Raw genomic sequence first — 21703 nt, 5'->3', positions numbered from 1 at the left:
GATATATTTGTTGGAATCGATACGCAAACTAGCACCTATATGTAGTATATATGCACTAGCGTATTTGCGACATATTACTGAGTTTTTAATCTCTTTAACTAGGGATTTTCTGACGTAGGCAGGTTCATCTCAGAAATAGTTTGTTTAACTTTTGAACATTTGCAATTGTTAAAGAATTCTTTGCAAAATTCCTGGTGCTTTCATCGAAATATTTCTGGTGAGCTTAGAAAAATTACTAAATAAAATTCTAATGTTTTTCCACGTAAGAAATATCTCGCAAAATTCCTGGCCAGAATTTAAGAAGTCTTCCAATACAGCCGTAACGTACGGTTCCGGCGTATTTCAGGATCGGTAAGCTTTCAACCGACTGCAGATAAAAATTAGTCTTCCATTTGTACTGGGGGTCCCACTGGGGGTCTCTATAACCCAATTTATTTTACCCTAATTAACCTATTTGTTTACTCTACTCTATACTCTACTCTTCGTGCCTGCCACACGATATACACATGCAAAATGGTCATTGGCAGAGGAAGCTCTCAGTTAATAACTGTGGAAGTGCTCATAGAACACTAAGCTGAGAAGCAGGCTTTGTCCCAGTGAGGACGTTACGCCAAGAAGAGAGAGAGAGAGAGAACCTATTTGCTTGTATACGGCAAGATACGTAATACAGTATTTTGCCGAGGGCAAAAAGTCATGTTAAATGGTATGAAACTTTAGCTACCTTCTAAGCAACTTCATTTTTAAGTAGTTTCGGAACTTTAAAGTTCATATAAGTAAGTCAGATAGCCTTCTCAGTAAACAGCTTCTGATCCAGCTTGAGATGGAATTTCCTCAAAATGAATGCAAAAACAAAAATATACTTTCAGATTTATCACAACCTGTTTATTTGATTTACTGCGAGAAATATACCCAAACTTTCTTTACACACTTATATAAGGCACACCGGGGCAAGTTGAAACTGGTGGGGTAAGATAAAACAGCGGATTAACATGATGTTATCCAATCATGATAAGTAACTTGAATTAACACAAAGTGTTTTAACTAAACAATCTTTCAATAAAGGATAAACATACGAATTGTTTTTAAAACTTAGCAATTCATTTTGCCCCACTCAGTTTGAGCTAATTTGGCTGAAAGTTGAGTCTGCACAAGTACACCCGGATAAAAAGTTACCATTCATTACATGGTAAATATTATTAACATATGACTGGTTTTATTGTTCACAATAAAACACATAGTAGATATATTGTTACTTTTTACAATAGAAATCAAGCCCATATAGTTCGTACAATAAGTGAACATTAACTTTATTAGTGACTAATTGATTCGATTGTTTTTCAATAGTTCTGTAATAATTTAAAGTTACTATCAGTAAAAATTAATTTAAGTTGTTTTTATATAGTTGCAAAATTGCCTGCAAAGTTCTCATGGACTTTTTATTAAAAAAGAGTGTATTTCTCAATTACATTTAAAAACAATTCGTTACAAATAAATAACAATAAATGTTATTGTCATGTTTATATAATCAAATACAAAGTCACTTGACATATTTTTTATAGTTTTCGTTTTAAATTTGAGTACAGTAGATGTTTCGGTTATCGAATGTTATTCGCTAAAACTTCAAAGACTGACAGACGTCAAGCCGTGTTGGCAGAGGAAGCTCTCAATGAATAACTGAGGAAGTACTTATAGAAAACTAGCTGAAAAGCAGGTTTTAGCCAAGTGAGGACGTTACGACAAGAAAACGATGAACAATGATTTTTCTAATGTTTTCCAATAAATCAAAGGAATCTAGTAAATCGTAAACTACCATTGATAACAATACAAATACAATTTGTTTAATGGGGTCAATTGAACCGATGTTAAAACAAATATGCAATAATATTTGTTGTTACGTAAAGAGATTTCGTCTTTTAGAAACCATAGAATTCATATTTCTCGGTAACATTTTTCTTCAGCATTTGCAGATACTAATGGCCACATGAATTGTGAACGATTTATGGTATGGATCATACGACCTGAGGTCTGACTTGTGATATTTGGCAGTTATTTGAAAAGATTGTCGATAGATCTTATCAACAGCCGCCAAGCAACACATACCAGACAGACATCAGAGTGTTTGACTCTTATCATGAAATGTGCATATCATTCTGGCGGCCGTTAGTGCTCGTAAATGCTGGATATAAATGTTAGCGGGAAATATAAATTCTACGGATTTTCAAAAGCGAAAACTGCTTACAAATAACAACAAATATTATAGTATTTTTATTACAACAACGGTTCATTTGACGCCATTCAATTATTTGTATTTGTATTGTAAGAACAATGAAAAAACATTAAGATATATTGTTTTCTTTTGAAAATTACCCTAAAAATGTCTCATAAAAACACAATACATTCTATTGTTTTTCGCGAAAAAGTGTATGAAAATTTTCTCAAAATTTTATGGTTAAGATACATAACGACCACCATTTTTTATTGTAAAAGGGCCATTTACCATTCGCCGAATGGTATAGAACAATAGGGGTGATGGTGAGTGTGCAGTGTAAATTACAATACGTTAAATGGTGAATATTTTTCGAAAAAATGGTGTTGTAACAATAAAATTTATCGTATTTTTATGATATTTTTTATCAGGGCATGCTCAGTTTCTATGGGAATTATTGGGTTTCTCATTACACAGCGCAACATTTTTTTGTCTCAAGAGCAAACTTATGTGTCTCCGAAGGATTTTGGGCCGCTGAATCCGAATCCGGGCCCAAATTTGCTCTAACACGTCACAATTTTGAGCTATACCTCAATTTATAAGGCAAAATATGCGATTTTGGGCTTTTTTGACTGCAAGCCATTAAGCTTGGAAATATATTTTTTAAGCAATCAAAAGGATAATTAGTCAATTAACATCTAAATTAACGACTCATGCAAAATATTTCGTTTAACCTAATCAAATTTGATAGATTTAAGCATTTTATGTTAGTATGAAAACTTGCATGCAACTTTTGGAGGATGACTTGTATGGGAAATATCGTACCTAACATAAATCGCTTAAAACCTGAGTCTCGCGGACTGACTCAATATACTCTCTCAGCGAGAGCCAAACATCGGGAGCCAAACATTGAAGATGGAGGTTATGTTAAACCTTGTTAAACCTGTGTGATTGATTGAAGGGTATTGTTATCTAGGTGCTACGGATATAATCAAGGTTGTTGTCACGATATCTCCATTTGCCGTTGTCAAGCCGTTGGAAAGCGAGTAGAAGGATAAACATTGATTTGAGCCTATTTTATCTAATTTTGTAACAACTATCCATCAAAATTTCCGTCGTGAATGGAAAATAGTAAATTTTGAACACCGGAAAAAATTGGAATAATGGTGGATTGATCATGTTTACCATTTCCGAACAGCGTCGCGACGGCGTGTTTGACAACCGAGCTGAGAGAGGTGGTTGCAAAAAAATTGAACGCTCGTGCGTGTTTACAAGCTGTGTGCCGGGAGTGTGTAGGTGTGTGTTGGCTAGCTTGAAAAATAAGACCGATTCTATTCGCAGCACTCAGCTTAAAACTATCAAATTCGATTTGGTAAAACGAAATATTTTGCATAAGTCGTTAATTTAGATGTTAATTGACCAATTAACCTTTTGATTGCTTGAAAAAAATATTTCCTTGCTTAATGGCTTGCAGTCAAAACAGCCCAAAATCGCATATTTTGCCCTATAAATTGAAGTATAGCTCAAAATTGTGACGTGTTAGAGCAAATCTAGCCCGGATTCGGATTCAGCGGCCCAAAATCCTTTGGAGACACATAAGTTTGCTTTTGAGACAGGCAAAAAGTTAATTTTTGTTACGCTGTGTTATTTACTGTGATAATTTGAGAATCCACAGGATAATCATTTCCCAGTGACATTTTACACTAATCAAACTTATTTTGTTTACCTGTTGTGCTTCCCAAGCCCCTGTCACGTACTCAACCGAACTTGTGTACGCTAGCCGCTGCGAAGTCGTGTGCGAAATTCGACTGTGATAATAATGAATTCGGACCGCTTCTAAATGGGTGCAAATGTCGCAATACATACTATGGCAAAACGATGTTTTTTTATTCAATCGACAGTGGCATTTCCCCAACTGTTCTAGAGATTTTGTTGCTTGGTTAGTTCACTCCTGGTACTTCTAGGCTACTCTAAAGACACTGAATTGATTTGATGGAATCGCGCGCTTTTATTTGTGTTTTCGCACACGTGAAAACTTGTGCGATATTCCAATGGTGAACTAAATACGCAATATAATTTGCTTCTCATCTCAATTGTGGGATTTTAGACCGTGCACCGCGGTGTATTTGGTGCACCGCGAAGCCTTGCCAAGTGCACCGTGAAAGTTTTCTTGGGTTGTGAACATGCAAGAGGAATGATGAAAACATAATAAATAAATCGACTACTAACGTGAGTGGCTGATATCAATGTTATATGAATATACAGGGGATGGCCAAAATGTTTGGGATAGGCAACTTTTTTTCTCCCACAAAAAAATTCAACATGCTGTAACTTTTCATAGTGTGCATCAAAAAATTTTGACTGGTTGTCAACCTATTATATGTGCATCATTGGTACAAATTTGGGCTCGATTGATTAATTTTTCGCGAAGTTAGAACCGTTCGGGTAAAACACTTTTTTCAGACAACTAATTTTTGAACTGTCATATCTCAAAAACCAGTGAACCGAATTGAATGATTTTTTTACCGTTTATCAACAATATATTGATACTTAATACGACGTTATAAAATGTTATATTTTCTCACGACGAATTAAGTTATACCGGGTTGAAATTTTTACCCATATTTAGAGGAAAATAAGTCAAATTTACAATACCACACAAAAATTATTAAATGTGTTGTTCCTTTGATCTAAATTGGCTCTTACATATCTGATTAGAGATAATTTGAGAACAGAAATGGAAAATCTTTGGATATCAACACGAAAGTTTATTGACATTGATGTAAAAAAATTACATTTTTTCGAGAAAAATCCAAAAAGTGTCAATCCATGATAACTTTTTCCAACGTTTAAAAAGGACCTATGTTTTAATAGTTGATGAAGCTTTTACATATTGTTAGTGTACGTTCAAAATTTCATTCAATTCGGTTCACTGGTTTCCGAGATATGTCAGCTCAAAAATGAGTTGTCTAAAAAATAGTGTTTTACCCGAACGGTTCTGACTTTGCGAAATATTAATCAATCGAGCCCAAATTTGTACCAATGATGCACATATAGTAGGTTGACAAACGGTTAAAATTTGAGATTTTTTTATGCACTCTATAAAAAGTTATAGCATGTTGAACATTTTTGTGGTAGAAAAAAAAAGTTGCCTATCCCAAACATTTTGGCCATCCCCTGTATATTATTAAATTTAGAAAGCCTTCTCAAAAGTTCGTGCAAAGCATCTTTACGGCAAACAGTTCCAAGTTAATACAGAAATGTGTAGTAAAATCCATAATGAAAAATGCAATAAAAATCTACCAAGGTTCTCGTGAGATATAAAAAAAAAACTTATAAATCCTTCAATGATATTAAAAATACTAAAAATCTTACAAGGTATCGATGTTGCAATGTACCCTCAAGAGCCTTACTGAAAATCTCAAAAGGAAAGATTTTGTTCTAGTATTTCTTATAATCTGAAGGGATCTTTAAATTATCTTTACCATTAGGTGATTGGCCATGCAGATTATTGGAAGTTCCTGGTCTGTGTACAGAAAAGGCTGTAAGGAAGGGATAATACCCAATCCCCAAACAGGGGGTGCTATAAATAAAAACGTATCTTGAAACGGAGCACGTGTTACACATACTATATAGCAAATTCAAATTTCAAGAGCCGTTCAATGATTATTTTGAAAAATAAGAAAAATAATTTGAAGAAGAACTCAAAATCATACTGCTGACTTCTTCAAACTCAATTGTGTTCCTTGTTTCTGATCTGGCGACACTGTAGTAGCATCTACGGGTGGTCGGTCAGTCAAGCTCAACCAAATATTCAGGCATATTCTGCGAGTCAAGTGAGGCGTAACATGTTGATTTCATCTCGTGTAAAGCGAGACGACTTATGTGTAAACTAAATGCAAGCGAGACGGCTATTGTCACCTCACTTGCCTGATTGGGGGCTGTTCATAAACCACATAGACCAAAATTTGGCTATCTTGGACAATAATTATGTATTCAAATATAGGTGAATTCGGATACCCCCAATTGTAGAGGCGCTAAGTGAGATAAGGTGAAAATCGTTTGTTTACATCAAAAATTCAATTTTTCGTTTTCAAAATTAACTCATATTTTGCCTTGGTGGTTTCTATTTTCCATTGGTAATGGCTTCTATTATCATCAATCTCGATGCCCACGGCGACAGACACCGGATTGACCAGCTAACAAAAAATCCGGAAGATTGACCGCCGGAGGCATAGCAAGAGCTCCTCAAATTAATCACATAAGTTGTTCGTAAGTACCTACCGGATCTAAGCGCATCTGAAAGAGAATTAGATTTTATTTTCAAAAAGTGCTCGTTTGTTTCTCTACGATGCGGAATTCGATATGAAAAAGTGAAAAAAGTGCAGTTTGCCTATGCTGCGCAATGGCAAATTTTGGAGGAGCCCCTCTTTTCATTGGTTTCTCATTCCTGTCACCAGATGCGGAGGGATCGTTAGCTTCCGTTGGAGTTGCCTATACGGTTAGGTATTTAGTGTACCAACAATATTTAGCATATGCACTTCACAATAAAAACACGACAGGTTTCTGATGGTCATATTTTTTGTTTTTATAGTTTGTGGCATGGAACTGCTATGCGGCAATATAAATGTAATCTCAGTATAAAAACAAGATAAAAACTTTGACTTATTATCCAACAAGTTCACATGCCCTCTCTGTAAATTTGCTGCTTTCACTAGAGTAAGATTACCCTACGCTCACGTATTCATTTTATTTGAAAACAACAATTATGTCATCTTTCGATTTCTCTCGTTTTATTATCATTACGTGGTCACCTAAAAAATAAGACTCGAAATAAACAGCGCATGCAAGATTTCATTTGAACAGGATGGAAATGGGAACACTGTGCCACAAATATGAACAGATACCCTGATTGATTCACACCATTCAATGATGGATGAACGTTCCATCCCTCGTTTGCAATCATCAGTACTTGCAGGACCTTTGACTCCTTCAGACGTATTGAATAACGTTCCTAAAAATCTATTATTAGTATGATCACATCAACACTGTTTTTCATGTGTTTCCTCATACTGCCCAAGTGGGCTCAGGTGAAATGTGAAATTCAATGTGGAGTTCCAGAACCGGTTCAAAACCCTCTAATCGTGAGAGGACAAAGCACACTGCCTGGTCAATGGCCCTGGCATGCTGCCATTTATCATCGCGATGGAACAACCGAGGAATACAAATGTGGTGGAACACTAATAAGCAACTGGTTCGTTCTGACGGCAGGCCACTGTGTAACAACAGAAAATGGAAACGTTCTGGCTACGGAGGTTGTTTTCATAAAGCTGGGCGTGCATGATCTCAAAAAGCTGCGAAAAAGTTCAACGCAACAACATAACATCATCGGCATATTCAAAGAACCACGTTACGACGCCGAAACCTTGGCGCACGATATTGCCCTCCTAAGGCTTGGCTCGAAAGCCGAGTACGACAACTACGTCCGACCGGCCTGTCTGTACAGGGAAGACAACCTAGTTGGGCAGTTCGGCACGGTCATCGGATACGGATTAACCGAACAAAACGTCCTGGCGATGGTGTTGAGAAAAGCCGTGCTGCCTGTGATCAACTATCTGCAGTGTTTGGAAAGTGATCGGGAGTTCTTCGGTCAGGTTCTGGCTGACGAAGTGTTATGCGCTGGTTATACAAATGGCACTACTGCGTGCAATGGAGACAGTGGGGGTGGTTTGTTTTTCAAAAAGCATGGCGCGTGGTACTTGGGTGGTATTGTTTCCAGATCGAGGGTCCGCGACGATAACACAAGATTTTGTCAGATCGACGGCTACACAATCTACACGAAGCTATCAAATTATTACCAGTGGATACGTAAAACAATGCGCAGTATGGCTGAAGGGGGTGGTACGGTTGCTCCATTTGTTGAACTGACTGAGGATATTACGACAACTGGTAGGTTCTATAAATAATATAGTTCATTTGATGAAAAATATTTTAGCAAATAGGGGACCCCCTTATTTTTTTCTTAACTTTGCTGCTCAAACCTGTTTCTACCGCTGTACTTCCACCGGGAGACGATGGTTGATGTTCCTAGACAGTAGGTCCAAGTGGTGGAATTACGCTAGAAAGCGATTATAAGCGATAAGCGATTATCACTGATTGATTATACTGGAGTTATTCAATACTCAATGCTCATATAACATACTAAATTCAATGTCTGAATCATCCCTAATTACACTAGCCGTTATAAAGGTATACACTCCCGATCAAAAGTTTGGGGTCACCTCCTCAAAAACATGTCATATTTTTAGGCCCATAGCTCCACCAATTTGCGTCCGATTTTAAAACCCTAGGTCTCATTCAGAAGATAATAAGTCAAAGAAACTTTGAACATGATTTAGGTGAAACTTTTACAAAAATATTTGTATGTAAACTTTACCCAAAGTTGCCAAACTTTCTAAAAAATGAATATAAACTTACGGCAGTGTCGCTGGAAATTGGTTCAACCAAATTGTATGATGAGAGCGGAAATATAACCTATATTCTATTAGCTTTAAACTTCGTTTTGCGGAACTTGGCTAAAAAATGTAGGAAAAAAGTTATTAAGTAAATTAACACTTGATGTCATCGACCAAAAGTTTGGGGTCACCCCTCAATATGGTGTATCAGCCAAAAGTTTGGGGTCACTATCGTAAAACATGCAAAAGTGACTCGATGATATCTTTGTCATCTGAAGTTCAATTTTAATTCTTTTTGACTCATTCCAATGATAATAACCTAAATTTACGTTTGATGTATTTTATTTAACGTATTCTAGGATTTTTATACATAAAAATGTTATGTAAAGTTAACACATTTTTCCACATTTCAAAAAATGAGGCATTTTTACGATAATTTTTAGTATGTAAATTTTAACAAATATGTGTAGTTCAATGTCTATGCAGTAAGTACCTCTCATTATGTTTCAAATAAGCCAAGAAGAACTGAAATTGAATGAAAGATGATAAAATATTAACAAATCACTTTTCCATGTTCCATTTCATAGTGACCCCAAACTTTTGGCCGATACATCGTTTTGAGGGGTGGCCCCAAACTTTTGGTCCATGACATCAAGAGTTCTATTACCTAATAACTTTTTTTTTTCTAAATTTTTTAGCTAAGTGCGATGAAAAGCAGTTAAAGCTAATAGAAAATAGGTTATATTACCGTTCTCATCTTAAAATTTGGTCGACCCAATTTCCAACGAAACTGCCGTAAGTTTATATTCATTTTTTAGAAAATGTGGCAACTTTAACTGAAGTTTACATACAATTTTTTTGAAAAAGTTTCATTTAAACCATGTTCAAAGTTTCTTTAGCTTATTATCTTTTGAATGAGACCTAGGGTTTTAAAATCGGACGCAAATTGGCGGAGATATGGGCCTAAAAAAATGACATGTTTTTGAAGGGGTGACCCCAAACTTTTGATCGGAAGTGTACATATAGACACACAACAATGTATTGCATTGCAACAGTAACACGGTCAAACAATGATTTTCCCAAATCTAAGATTTACCTTTTCTGGAAGAAAAGAGAGGCATTGATTTAAAATTTTTGAATATCGATGTGTTACGATCGCTTTTTTGGTTAAATGCAAAAAAGGATAGGGCCCATATAGCCGAGGCGGTAAACGCACGGGTATTCAGCATGACCATGCTGAGGGTGACGGGTTCGATTCCCGGTCGGTCCAGGATCTTTTCGTAAAGGAAATTTCCTTGACTTCCTTGGGCATAGAGTATCTTCGTGCCTGCCACACGATATACACATGCAAAATGGTCATTGGCAGAGGAAGCTCTCAGTTAAAAACTGTGGAAGTGCTCATAGAACACTAAGCTGAGAAGCAGGCTTTGTCCCAGTGAGGACGTTACGCCAAGAAGAGGAGAGAGAGAGAGAGAGAGCAAAAAAGGATAGATGTACAGCGCCAGCGATTCAAAGCTTGCCCGGGATTTACCATGGCAAATGTTACACTTACTGAAAAAACAAATCTCAGAGGACGCCCCTTATCTGCTTAATTTAAATCAGCACTTCCTGTGGAAAATTCATCTATGAATCATTCCTTCGAAGATCGCAGAACGATTGAATGCCTGTGAAAAAAGTTAGTGGACCGACCAATGGTTTTATAAGCAGCACTGCAGCTGCTGCTGATTCTTGGGGTGCACTAAGGGGATTCAGGTGGCCAAAAATCGAAAATTGACTTTATTCAATTTGAGATTTAGGTTCGGTAATTGAAAGTAGACCACTTGGACCAGTAAATTTTAGAATATTAGTTTGCTAATCCATATACTTAAAGAGATATTGGCAGCAGAATAAGACCATTGGCAATTTTTGCTAAAATGAATGAACTGCTCAACTTTGCATATCTTCGGTTTAAATGGCAAATGTTGAACTTTTTTGGAAGTTTCTTAAAGCTTGCTTATAAACGTTTCGAATGACAAATCAGACGTAATAAAATTGATTGTAAAACTAATAAATAAAGCCACATTAAAATCCTCAAATTTCAATCCATTCCATACAAAAAAAGTTTCGCAAATAGGGATGGATGTAGTACCGGTAGTACCGGTACCGAAAATACCGGTATTACCGACCAATTTTTGGTACCGAAATACCGGTACTGACTGAACCTGGGTACCGGTACTTTCGGTACCGTGAAATCTCTCCTGAATTGATGAAATCCTGTCATTAGTATAGCCAAATATGCAATAGAAATAAATGGAAATCTTTAAAACTAAGTACAACATTTAAAACAAACATTTCATATATAAAACCTTTCTGCAAATCCAGGATATCATAGCAATGATAGGTTTAATGAACGTTATTTTGGAAATGGATTTGTAAGCTTACAATGAAGCTTGTTGGATTTCGGTTTTTCTTGTACCGAGTCGGTACTACCGACTTTCCGAACGCTCTAAGCAGAATACCCTCTTCGAATAGGGTTTCTTATTTCTTCAGTTTTTAGATTTCATTTGCATTATCAAGAGAAAAATCAGTTAATTCTTTTTCTGTCTTCACCTAGCATCTATCTATCTGATTTTGGGACATGTAAGGCTGTTTCTGTTTCATTTTAGACTCACCGAGATACTGCCTGTGAAACGGCGCAGAAGCTAAACAATAGTTCCAAAAACAGTTTCATACAACTTATTTCTTTTTATATACTTATCTGTCCATATTTTTTTTTTGTTTATTTGGTATTTTCTTATTAGATTTTATGACATCCCTAAAAACTGGAATTCACAAATGCATATGGTAAATTGTAGATTGTCTGTGCAAAATAGATTACTTTCATTTTACCGGTACTACCGGTACTGTAAGCTAAAGTACCGAAATACCGGTACTCACCAATAGTGCTCGGTACTGCGACCCCTATTCGCAAAGTTTCGCTTCGAGACTACTTCTATGCCTTTAGGATCCCCGGGAGACATTGAAAACAAATTTGGCTGCTACTAGCTGCTATCCTGCAATTCCGATCAAGGTGTCGGCGATGACTTCGATATTCCAAAATAAAATCATCCTATGGGCCATTAAATACATCTGAGGAAGCATTTGGTCGTCATGGCCGCTTTATTCGGTAGATCAATCATAATAGAATCTTAATCTGGTCTTGGATCTATTAGCGAAGCGTATTTTTTACGAATTGGAATCTCTTTTGTACATTGGAACAGAAATCTTTTTACACAGATAAACGCCTAAAAGTATGCAATGCCCATGCAATTTCATGCTATTGAAACGGTTGTGTTAAAAAAATGTTTATTTCAATTTTTTAACATGTTTTTCATATATTTAAGACACAAACCATATGAATAGGGGCCAGACATTATAAAATGGACCCGAAAATATGTTTGGCCACCTGTTTGTATGGAGCCGCCCCATAGTGGGGTGGCACGGTGCCGTATTTAAGGGGGGCAGGGGGTCAGGGCCCCGTGCCCCCACATTTTAGGGGCCCCCATAAAGTAGCAAATAGTTGCTACTAGTAATGGTAAGGAAGGGGTCTCCAGTTAGCCTAGTGGTTAAGGCTATGGATCGCCAATCCGGAGACGGCGGTTTCGATTCCCATTCCGGTCGGGAAAATTTTTCTCGACTCCCTGGGCATAGAGTATCATTGTACTTGCCTCACAATATATATACACAAATTCATGCAATGGCAGGCAAAGAAAGCCCTTCATATAATAACTGTGGAAGTGCTCAAAGAACACTAAGTTGAAGAGAGGCCGGCCAAGTCCCAGTGCGGACGTAGAGCCATAAAGAAGAAGAAGAAGAAGAAGAAGTAATGGTAAGGGCTGATACCTAATTTGTATGAAAAGTTATTGGACACGGTGCATGTGATATGTTGTGATTATTTTTTTAAAGAATGCAATTACTTGTCCAGCTCTTCATAGAATTTTAAATTTTGCCTCCAAAAAATGTTTTGTGCAATTGCTTTAATTTTCTATAGAATTCTTGGAATAATTGAAGGATTTTTTTTTATAAATACAGGTATTCTTCGATATAACGTACCCTCGATATTGCGAATTCGATATAACGTATGTACATTTTGCTTCGATATAACGTACAATATTAAAAAAAAATATTTTTTCCCAGCAATAACTTTCAGACAAACTACGAAATCACTCAAATCAATGTTTTGTTGCAGCATTAGTCTTTTTACTCAAAATTAGCGCAATTTGGGAAAAAATTTAGTGTACGTTATATCGAAGCAAAATGTACGTTATATCAAAGCACAAAAAACGAAATGAGTTTTTCATGAAAACTCATGTTTTTCATTTTTCGTTTTGTGTTTTTTTTTCTGAAATCCTTGATTGGGGTTAACCTCACGTCGAATACATCAACACTAGCATAAACAATATTAAATTTTTTTCTGCTTCGATATAACGTACACTTCGATATAACGTAAAAAAAGAAAAAAATTTTGTACGTTATGTCGAAGAATACCTGTATAGAAGTATTTTTTGATTTCTTGAATTTAATTTTACTTATGCAGTTTACGACTTACTCAAGTCGTAGAACACCGAAACTGTTGAAACATTTTTTAGAGAAATCTAGCATGATTTAAGGACAGTTTATTTGGACGAATTTCAGTTTTTTAATTAAGAAATTTGCTTACTGAAATAAGGCTCAATCTATGGCGAACTCCTAATAAAAAAAACGAGAGAAATTTGTGGAGAAATTGGTTGAAAATTTGTCCAGGTTTTCCACTAAAAATTTAATAGGAAATTCTATAGGAAATTAAGCCGAGAATTTCTGCAGGAACTTATTATGGATTCCCACCAAAATTTCTTCTTACCTTACCGATCAGGCTAAAGCCGGGGTGACCTCTGCTGTACATAGTAGCCGTCTCCATCCCACTCGGTTCATAGCTGTTTGTCTCCAGTTCCGCACTCTGCGTAGGGTCCGCAGATCGTCCTCTACCTTGCTCGCTGCGCACCACGTCTTCTTGTATCGGTAGCCTCCCGATTTTCGCGGTGTGAACGATGGTTGGTTCTCTCAGCAGCTGATGCAGCTCGTGGTTCATTCGCCTTCTCCAAGTCCCGTCTTCCATTTGCACTCCACCGTAGAAGGTATGCAACACCTTCCGTTCGAAAACTCCAAGGGCGCGTTGGTCCTCTGCACGTAGGGTCCATGTTTCGTGCCCATAGAGGACGACCGGTCTAATCAGTGTTTTGTAGATAGTTAACTTCGCATTACAGCGAACTTTATTCGATCTTAGAGTTCTGCGGAGTCCAAACTAAGCACGATTTCCTGCCACACTGCGCCTCTGAATTTCTCTGCTGGTGTCGTTGTCGGCGGTCACCAGTGAGCCCAAGTACACGAATTCTTCAATCGCCTCGATTTCATCACCGTCGATATAAATTCGGGGTAGCGGGCGCGGTGATTCCTCCCTGGAGCTCCTTTCTATCATGTACTTTGTCTTCGACACAATAATGACTATTCCGATTCGCCTGGCTTCACTCTTTAGTCGGATGTACGTTTCCGCCATCGTCTCAAATTTACGAGCTATGCTATAATATCAATATCATCAGCGAAACCACGCAGCTGAACGGACTTCGTGAAAATCGTACCACTCGTGTTTATCCCCGCTCTCCTTATTACATCTTCTAACGCAATGTTGAACAGCAAGCACGAAAGACCATCACCTTGCCGTAGCCCTCTGCGAGATTCAAAGGGACTCGAGAGTGTCCTTGATACTCGAACTAAGCCTATTACTCGATCCATCGTCGCCTTGATTAATCGTATCAGTTTATCCGGGAATCCGTATTCGTGCATAATCTGCCATAGCTGTTCTCGATCGATTGTGTCATACGCCGATTTGAAATCGTTGAACAAGTGATGTGTGGGCACGTTGTATTCGCGGCATTTCTGCATCACCTGGTGGATGGCGAACATCTGATCCGTTGTAGCGCGTTCACCCATGAATCCAGCCTGATATTGCCCAACAAACTCTCTTGCAATCGGTGATAGTCGGCGGTATAAAATTTGAGAGAGTACTTTGTAGGTAGCGCTCAGTAGTGTGATCGCGTGGTAGTTCCCGCAATCCAACTTATCGCCCTTTTTGTAGATGGGACACACGATACCTTCCACCCACTCCTCCGGTAATACTTCCTCCTCCCAAATCTTGGTAATGACCCAGTGTAGTGCTCTCACCAGTGCTTCTCCATCGTGTTTTAGTAACTCGCTTGGTAGTTGATCTGCTCCAGCGGCTTTGTTGTTTTTCAACCGGCTAACCTCCTCTTCAATCTCTTGGAGATTAAGGGCTGGAAATCTTTAGTCCTGCGCACGTACTCCTAGATCTGTTACCGCGTCACCTCCGGTGCTTGCAACGTCTCCATTGAGGTTCTCATCGTAATGCTGCCACCTCACGCCCGCTCGTGAGAATACTTCCGTGATTATCTCGGCACATGTCGGCTTGTGGCAACTTTCGTGTGTCCTTAGCGCAGTACAGCTCTTCCATCGCTTCGCGATCTCGTTCTTCCTGCTGGCGCTTCTTCCTCTGGAAGGCTGAGTTCTGCCTGTTCTGCGCCTGTCAATAACGTGCCTCATTTGCCCTCGTACGGTGTTGCAAAATTCTCACCCACGCTGCATTCTTCTCGTTTTTCAACTGTTTACATTCGCCATTGTATCAGTCGTTTCTGTGATTCGGAATCGTGGAGCCTAGTGCTGCAGCCGAGATACTACCTATGGCGGATCGGATGTCCCTTCAGCCAACTTCAAGTGTAGCTGCGCCAAGCTGCTCTTCCGTTGGTAGGGACATTGCTAACTGCTGCGCGTAGCCTGGAGCTACTTCTACATTACGCAGCCGTTCGATTTGGAGCCGCGGCGTTCGACTTCGACGCGTGGTAATAACCACCGAAAGTGAGGAGCGGACCTGGTGTGATAGTTAGAACACTTGACTAACACGCCGAGGACCTGAGATCGAATCCCACTCCCGACAAACTCGCAAAATGTGTGTTCTTCCTTCGGAAGGGAAGTGAAGCGTGGGTCCCGAGATGAACTAGCCTAGGGCTAAAAATCTCATTAATACAGAAAAAAAACCGCCGAAAGTTTTGAGAGCATGCATACGGGGACTGCGGTGTGTGCTGACATCCAAGAAGCATTTAACGTCAATTTTGAAGCCAAGATACAGCCCTCCAAACTTGACAATTTTTGTATGAAAAATGATAAATGTGTACTTTACCATTACCGTAGTTTACCAGTACGGTAAAGTATTAGGGGAACCAACGTATTTTGGGCACAGCGTTACGCCAATATATTCTGGACTCTTCCATTTGTTTTTGCCGTAAGTGTCCAAAAAATTTTGGGTCGGTGCTGTGTCCAAAATACGTTGGTTGCCCTACAAGTAATATTTATTTTAACCCCTTCGGGACGACTTTTTTCACCAACCTCGCCACCACTCGCCACCTCGTCAGCGAGGTGCAAATGACCCAACCGTTCTGAAAGGGTTAAAGGAGGTTGATCCATTTTAGACCAGATACCTGATATAACCCCTTCAATAACCTATGGGCCAAACTACCACTTCAATATGGAGGAATTCCACGGTGTCATGTCAGTCGATCCTGAGCGACCATTTCAAAAATATCTGAAACTTTGCACAGTTTTTTAATTTCATATAAATCGCCATTTTTTGATATTAAACCTTCATATTCACTCACGACTAACTTTTCAAAAGGGTGTATGCGAAAATAGTTCTAAAATATTCTAAAAGCTGTACAGCAAAAACGGATTGTTCGATTGTTATAAATTTTTCAGCAAAGTTAGATAACTAAATGATGATTCCTTAGAAAATATACACTGTAAAAAATTTCTTTTTCTACTTTGAAAAAATATGATATTTGTCACAAAAACTCAAATATCTCAAAACCCTATCTTTTTACCAACTTCAATTTTTTAGGGGAAATGGCCCATTATATCAGCTATCTACCATAAAATTTTGGTGATGGTAAACTGATAAACAAAAAAGTTATGACATTTCAAACATTTCACAATTTTTACATTTAGTAACAAAAAAAAATTTTTTTCTGTGTAAATTATTTCGAGAATTATATTTTGATGCTGATTTTATTGTAAAGGCTACCGCCTGAATTAAACAAGTTGTTTTCGTGATACTTTAGTTTGATTATTCGTAATTACTATAGTATCTATTTGAAACTTAGACGCGATCCAGTGTTGTGATCAAAAATATTGAGATTGTCATACTTTTTATTGTACGTGACTGGTGAAAAAATCCCTTGATAGTGTTGAAAAGCTGTTGATTATAAGAAAAATGGAATTGAATTTATTTTTGAGACAAAAGCTGTATAATAAAAGTTTTATATACGCGTATACGTCTAGTTTATCCGCAAAAAAAATCCCTCTTACACACTTATTTCTAAATTGCCTGTTCGGTACTTTTTCGACGAGATTATAACAGCAGTACGATCTCGGTAGTTTCGGTAATCGATTTTACTGAGGCTCAGTAAAACAACTGTCAAAATCGTATGGAAAAGGTAAACAATGCATTTTTGCTGAACGAGTTCGGTGCTCAGCAGTTTTAATCTCGTCAAAAAATTACCGAACTCGGTAATCAAAATTAAGTGTGTAGAGAACAGACTTTATGATCGGAAGAATGCGAGTAACTTCAACAACAACAAATGCATAAGAGGTACATACCACAGACAAACAGACGAAACGCCTAGAACAATTTTAGTGAAAATTCATCGCCCAGTTCACACTATCACCAACTGGTGGAAATGTTTCACGAAACACTGCGTTGTGCAATATCGTCATCAGAAGGCGCTAGTGTGAAACGTCAAACGCAAAGAAAAACGATGGGCGCTCTTCTTGTTATGAAAGCCACAACCAAGATTCAAAATGATCGTTGAAGGCGTGGTCAATGAAAATTTCGCCAGTGTTACGTTTGTTTGTCTGTATACATACCTGACAATGCTCCCGAAAAAAAACAAAAAAATACTACCGCTATGAATATTAAAAATTGTATAGTATTTTTTTTTCTTCAGCCACCAACACCAAACAAGTAAGTTAAAATTAATAAGTGATTTTGTTTATTATAATCTAACGAACAAGATGAACAGTCGCTTTCTCAAAGGTCTTCAGCTCAACGCTCTCTTGTAGACCGTTTGATGAAAAAAAATGTTCAAAAGAGTTACGAAATCTCACCGAAAGCACCATAGATAAACTGAAAGAGACTGGTTATGCCCAAATGTCCACATTGTGTACAAAATTACGCAATTGCACGTCCTGCCGTCTAGAATTTGACAAACGAGCCATCTGTATATCATCGGTAAAGCAGGGCGCAGGAAGTTCGAAAACGACAACAACTGAGAAATTGCCATCAGCGACATCTGTTTAAACAATTTAATAACGCCCCTTTTCAAAAATGCCCTGTAATATTCTTCAACATCTATACCCATTTCAATATTTTTAACGTTGCAAAACACGCTTTCAACATTCATCTTGAAGAAGAGGGAAAACACTTGTCCTCGTATGTAACAGCAAATTAATGAATAAACGACTAATGCGCGGAGGGCGTGATAAAATCGGAACATTACTGTACATAGTATATTATATGTATATATAATATATAATAAAAACAACTTGTTTTACTCACGCAAGGCCATTAACAATAAAATCAGCATCAAACTTCAATTTCCGGCCGAAATAATTTACACTAAAAAAAATTATTACTAAATGTGAAAATTGTGAAATGTTTGAATTGTCATAACTTTTTTGTTTATTTTCATGGTAGATTGCTAATACAATGGACCGTTTTCTCTAAAAAATTACGTTGGTAAAAAGATAGGGTTTTGAGATATTTGAGTTTTTGTGACAAAAATGATATTTTTTAATGTTAAAAAGATTTTTTTCACAGTGTATATTTTCTTAGGAATCGCCATTTAGTTTTCTAACTTTTCTGAACAATAAAATCAGCATCAAATCGCGATTCCCGGCCGAAATAATTTACACAGAAAATTTTTTTTTACTAAATGTAAAAATTGTGAAATTTTTGAAATGTTATAACTTTTTTGTTTATTAGTTTACCATCACCAAATTTTTATGGTAGATTGCTAATACAATGGACCGTTTTCCCTAAAAAATTCAAGTTGGTAAAAAGATAGGGTTTTGAGATATTTGAGTTTTTGTGACAAAAATGATGTTTTTCAATGATAAAATAGATTTTTTTTCACAGTGTATATTTTCTTAGAAATCACCATTTAGCTATCTAACTTTGCTGAAAAATTCATAACAATCGAACAATCCGTTTTTGCTGTGCATATTTTTGAATATTTTTGAACCATTTTCACATACACCCTTTTGAAAAGTTAGTCGTGGCTCTAAATAAAAATTTGATATCGAAAAATGGCGATTTAGATGGAACTGAAAAACTGTGCAAAGTTTCAGTTCAATAGAAAATCATGAATTAAAAATTTTCCTTAATTTTGATGCTGTTGCTTGGAATCGCTCTATGGTTCTTTTACAAATAGAGACAGGGTCAGAGATTAATAGATTTGGCTTCATTTCCCCACATTCAAAAAATCATATAAATCGGTTAAAATTTGATGTCACGTTGATTTTGTTTTATTAATTTTCTAACTAGGATTGTAACACGTTAAAAAAATATTACGTGTTGAAATTTATTGGCGATAAAGGGTTACAAAATTTTGCAATTTTTCATCATTTTGCAACTTGTTTCATAGATAACTATTACCAATCGTATGAAATGTACTATTGAATAAATATTTTTCATATCCTTCTGTGAAATCATCGTTCTGTTTTCTCAGCGATCGCGCATGGCCGTGTAGTGGTTTGCTACATCTCATCGTGGGCCACGTACCGGAGTGGTGTGGGATCGTTCAACCTGGACCATTTCGATCCGAAACTGTGCACACATGTCGTTCATGCCTATGCCGGATTAGATGCTGAGAGCAATACCATAAAGTCGTTAGGTAAGTTCACTAGGAAACATAAAAAGATATATTCAATATAATATGAAAATGGAGTAAATTTTCGACAATTTTTAACAGATCGCTGGCAAGACTTGAAGGACAACTTTGGCCTGGGCGGCTACGAAAAACTGGTGGGCATGCGTAGTGCCTATCCTCACCTCAAAGTGTTGATTTCGATGGGAGGATGGAACGAGGGCTCCGTGGAGTACTCCAACCTGGCTGCTAATCCGCAACGGCGGCGAGTGTTTGCCGAAAATGCACTTGGTTTTATTAGGTATTTATGTAAAAATAAAACTACTTAAGGTGAAGATATGACGAAACCACAACCCGAATTCTCAAGAGCACAAATCTAAATAATCAACTATCGATTTGCACTGAAAAGTTGATCGATTGATCACCACCAGCGGGTAACCAATCGATCAACTTTTCAGCGCAAACCGAAATTTGGTCCCTCAGATTTGTGCTCTTGAGAATTCGGGATGTGGTTTCGTCATATTTTCACCTTAATTGAAAGTTGAAGGGATAACACAGTTTGGTTGTTTCAGACGGTATGGATTCGATGGGCTCGACCTGGACTGGGAGTATCCCACCCAGCGTGGTGGTAAACCGCACGATCGAGAGAATTTCGTTCATCTCGTCAAAGAACTCAGCCAAAGGTTCAAAAAGAATAAGCTATTGTTGACGTCTTCATTCGAAGCCAAACAGTATCTAATCGATGCGGCTTACGACATTAAAAACCTCTCCAGATATTTGGATTTGCTACATGTCAAATGTTACGATTACAGAGGTATTTGGAATAAGAAAGTAGGATTCAACGCTCCACTCAGAGGTGACGGGGTACATAATGTTGAATTTACGATTGACCATCTGATTTCTCTGGGAGCCCCTACCAATAAGATGGTCCTTGGTTTACCATTCTACGGTAGAACCTTCATGGTCGACTCGATTCAAGCAAAGATCGGAGATCCTTCCGAAACCGCCTTCAGCGGCCCTCACACCAAAGTCGACGGCTACATTGGCTACAACGAAATCTGCAACGAATTGAAGGCAAAATCCAACCTTTGGAACGTATCTTGGGATGCCGAAGCTTCGGAAGCAATAGCCACTATGCAAGATGGAGCCAAAACCAAAGTGATTGTGTTCGACAGCACCCGATCAATGGCCAACAAGGTGCGCTATGCAATGCGGAAAAATTTACGTGGTGTGATGGCATTTTCAATCGATACGGATGATTTCAACGGAATTTGCAACCCTGAGGAGAAACCGTTTGCTGATTTTGGAACACGATTGCAAACTCCTGCGCCGGTTCAGGGGAAATACAAGTTGCTGCGGACGATCCTGGATGCAATTGCTGTAGTGGATGATGAGATGAACCGGTAGGGTTCGAATAGAAGTTTTAATAAACGATGCTTATTTTCTTTGAACAAAACGGGATGATAATGCATTATTTGTGAAATTATAAAATCCTTTTTTTATTCTTCAATCACTTAACCTAATTTACAGCTCTTTTGTTCACTAGGGCACTGCGTGAGCGATTCCAATTGGCAGCTGCACTTACACTTTGTACAGTGCCTGAATGTATTCTATTCTTATTCTACTATATCGAACTGGTTTGCCTTTGCGCTGCTGTCACTTTCCTACCCTATCAATGGTAGAATGATGAGCACGAGGATGTTGATGTGTGGCTCTGTTCCTCTTCCAGTCCGATTGGGGGTCCATTATGAGATGCCGTTTGCCGATATCCAGGTTTCCGGGTGCGTTGGAGCATTTGCTCTGAAGAGGGTCAGGTGCCAGCCGCTCTCGGGGGAAGAGAAACTAACGAAAAAATGCAAGTGCCGGGGCTGGGAACGAACCCATGACCATCCACTTATGAAGTGAACGTGTAACCACTACGCTACGTTATAAAATACTTTTAGGAAGGGAAATCTTTAGAACTCTTTTGATTTGAACTCAATATTTCTTTATCAAAACGCTTGAGGCTTGACAACTAGATTCGCAAAACATCTAGTGATGCAATCAACTAGCCAGCC

The 21703-nt window shown here is 37.8% G+C and overlaps 1 protein-coding gene across 1 annotated transcript; it reads left to right on the top strand.

The window, feature by feature from the left end:
• Window positions 1–7166: 7166 nt before the first annotated feature.
• LOC109415672 (probable chitinase 2) lies at window positions 7167–21098 on the top strand. The gene is made up of 4 exons (XM_019689589.3): window positions 7167–8155; window positions 19509–19673; window positions 19752–19947; window positions 20219–21098. Exons 1-4 carry the CDS (start codon window positions 7240–7242, stop codon window positions 21051–21053), a joined length of 2112 nt encoding a protein of 703 aa, XP_019545134.2. The 5' UTR covers window positions 7167–7239; the 3' UTR covers window positions 21054–21098.
• Window positions 21099–21703: the final 605 nt, after the last annotated feature.

Source organism: Aedes albopictus, chromosome 3 (assembly GCF_035046485.1).
Source record: "Aedes albopictus strain Foshan chromosome 3, AalbF5, whole genome shotgun sequence".
Classification (NCBI taxonomy): domain Eukaryota; kingdom Metazoa; phylum Arthropoda; class Insecta; order Diptera; family Culicidae; genus Aedes; species Aedes albopictus.
This window is presented reverse-complemented; position numbering and strand designations above follow the sequence as displayed.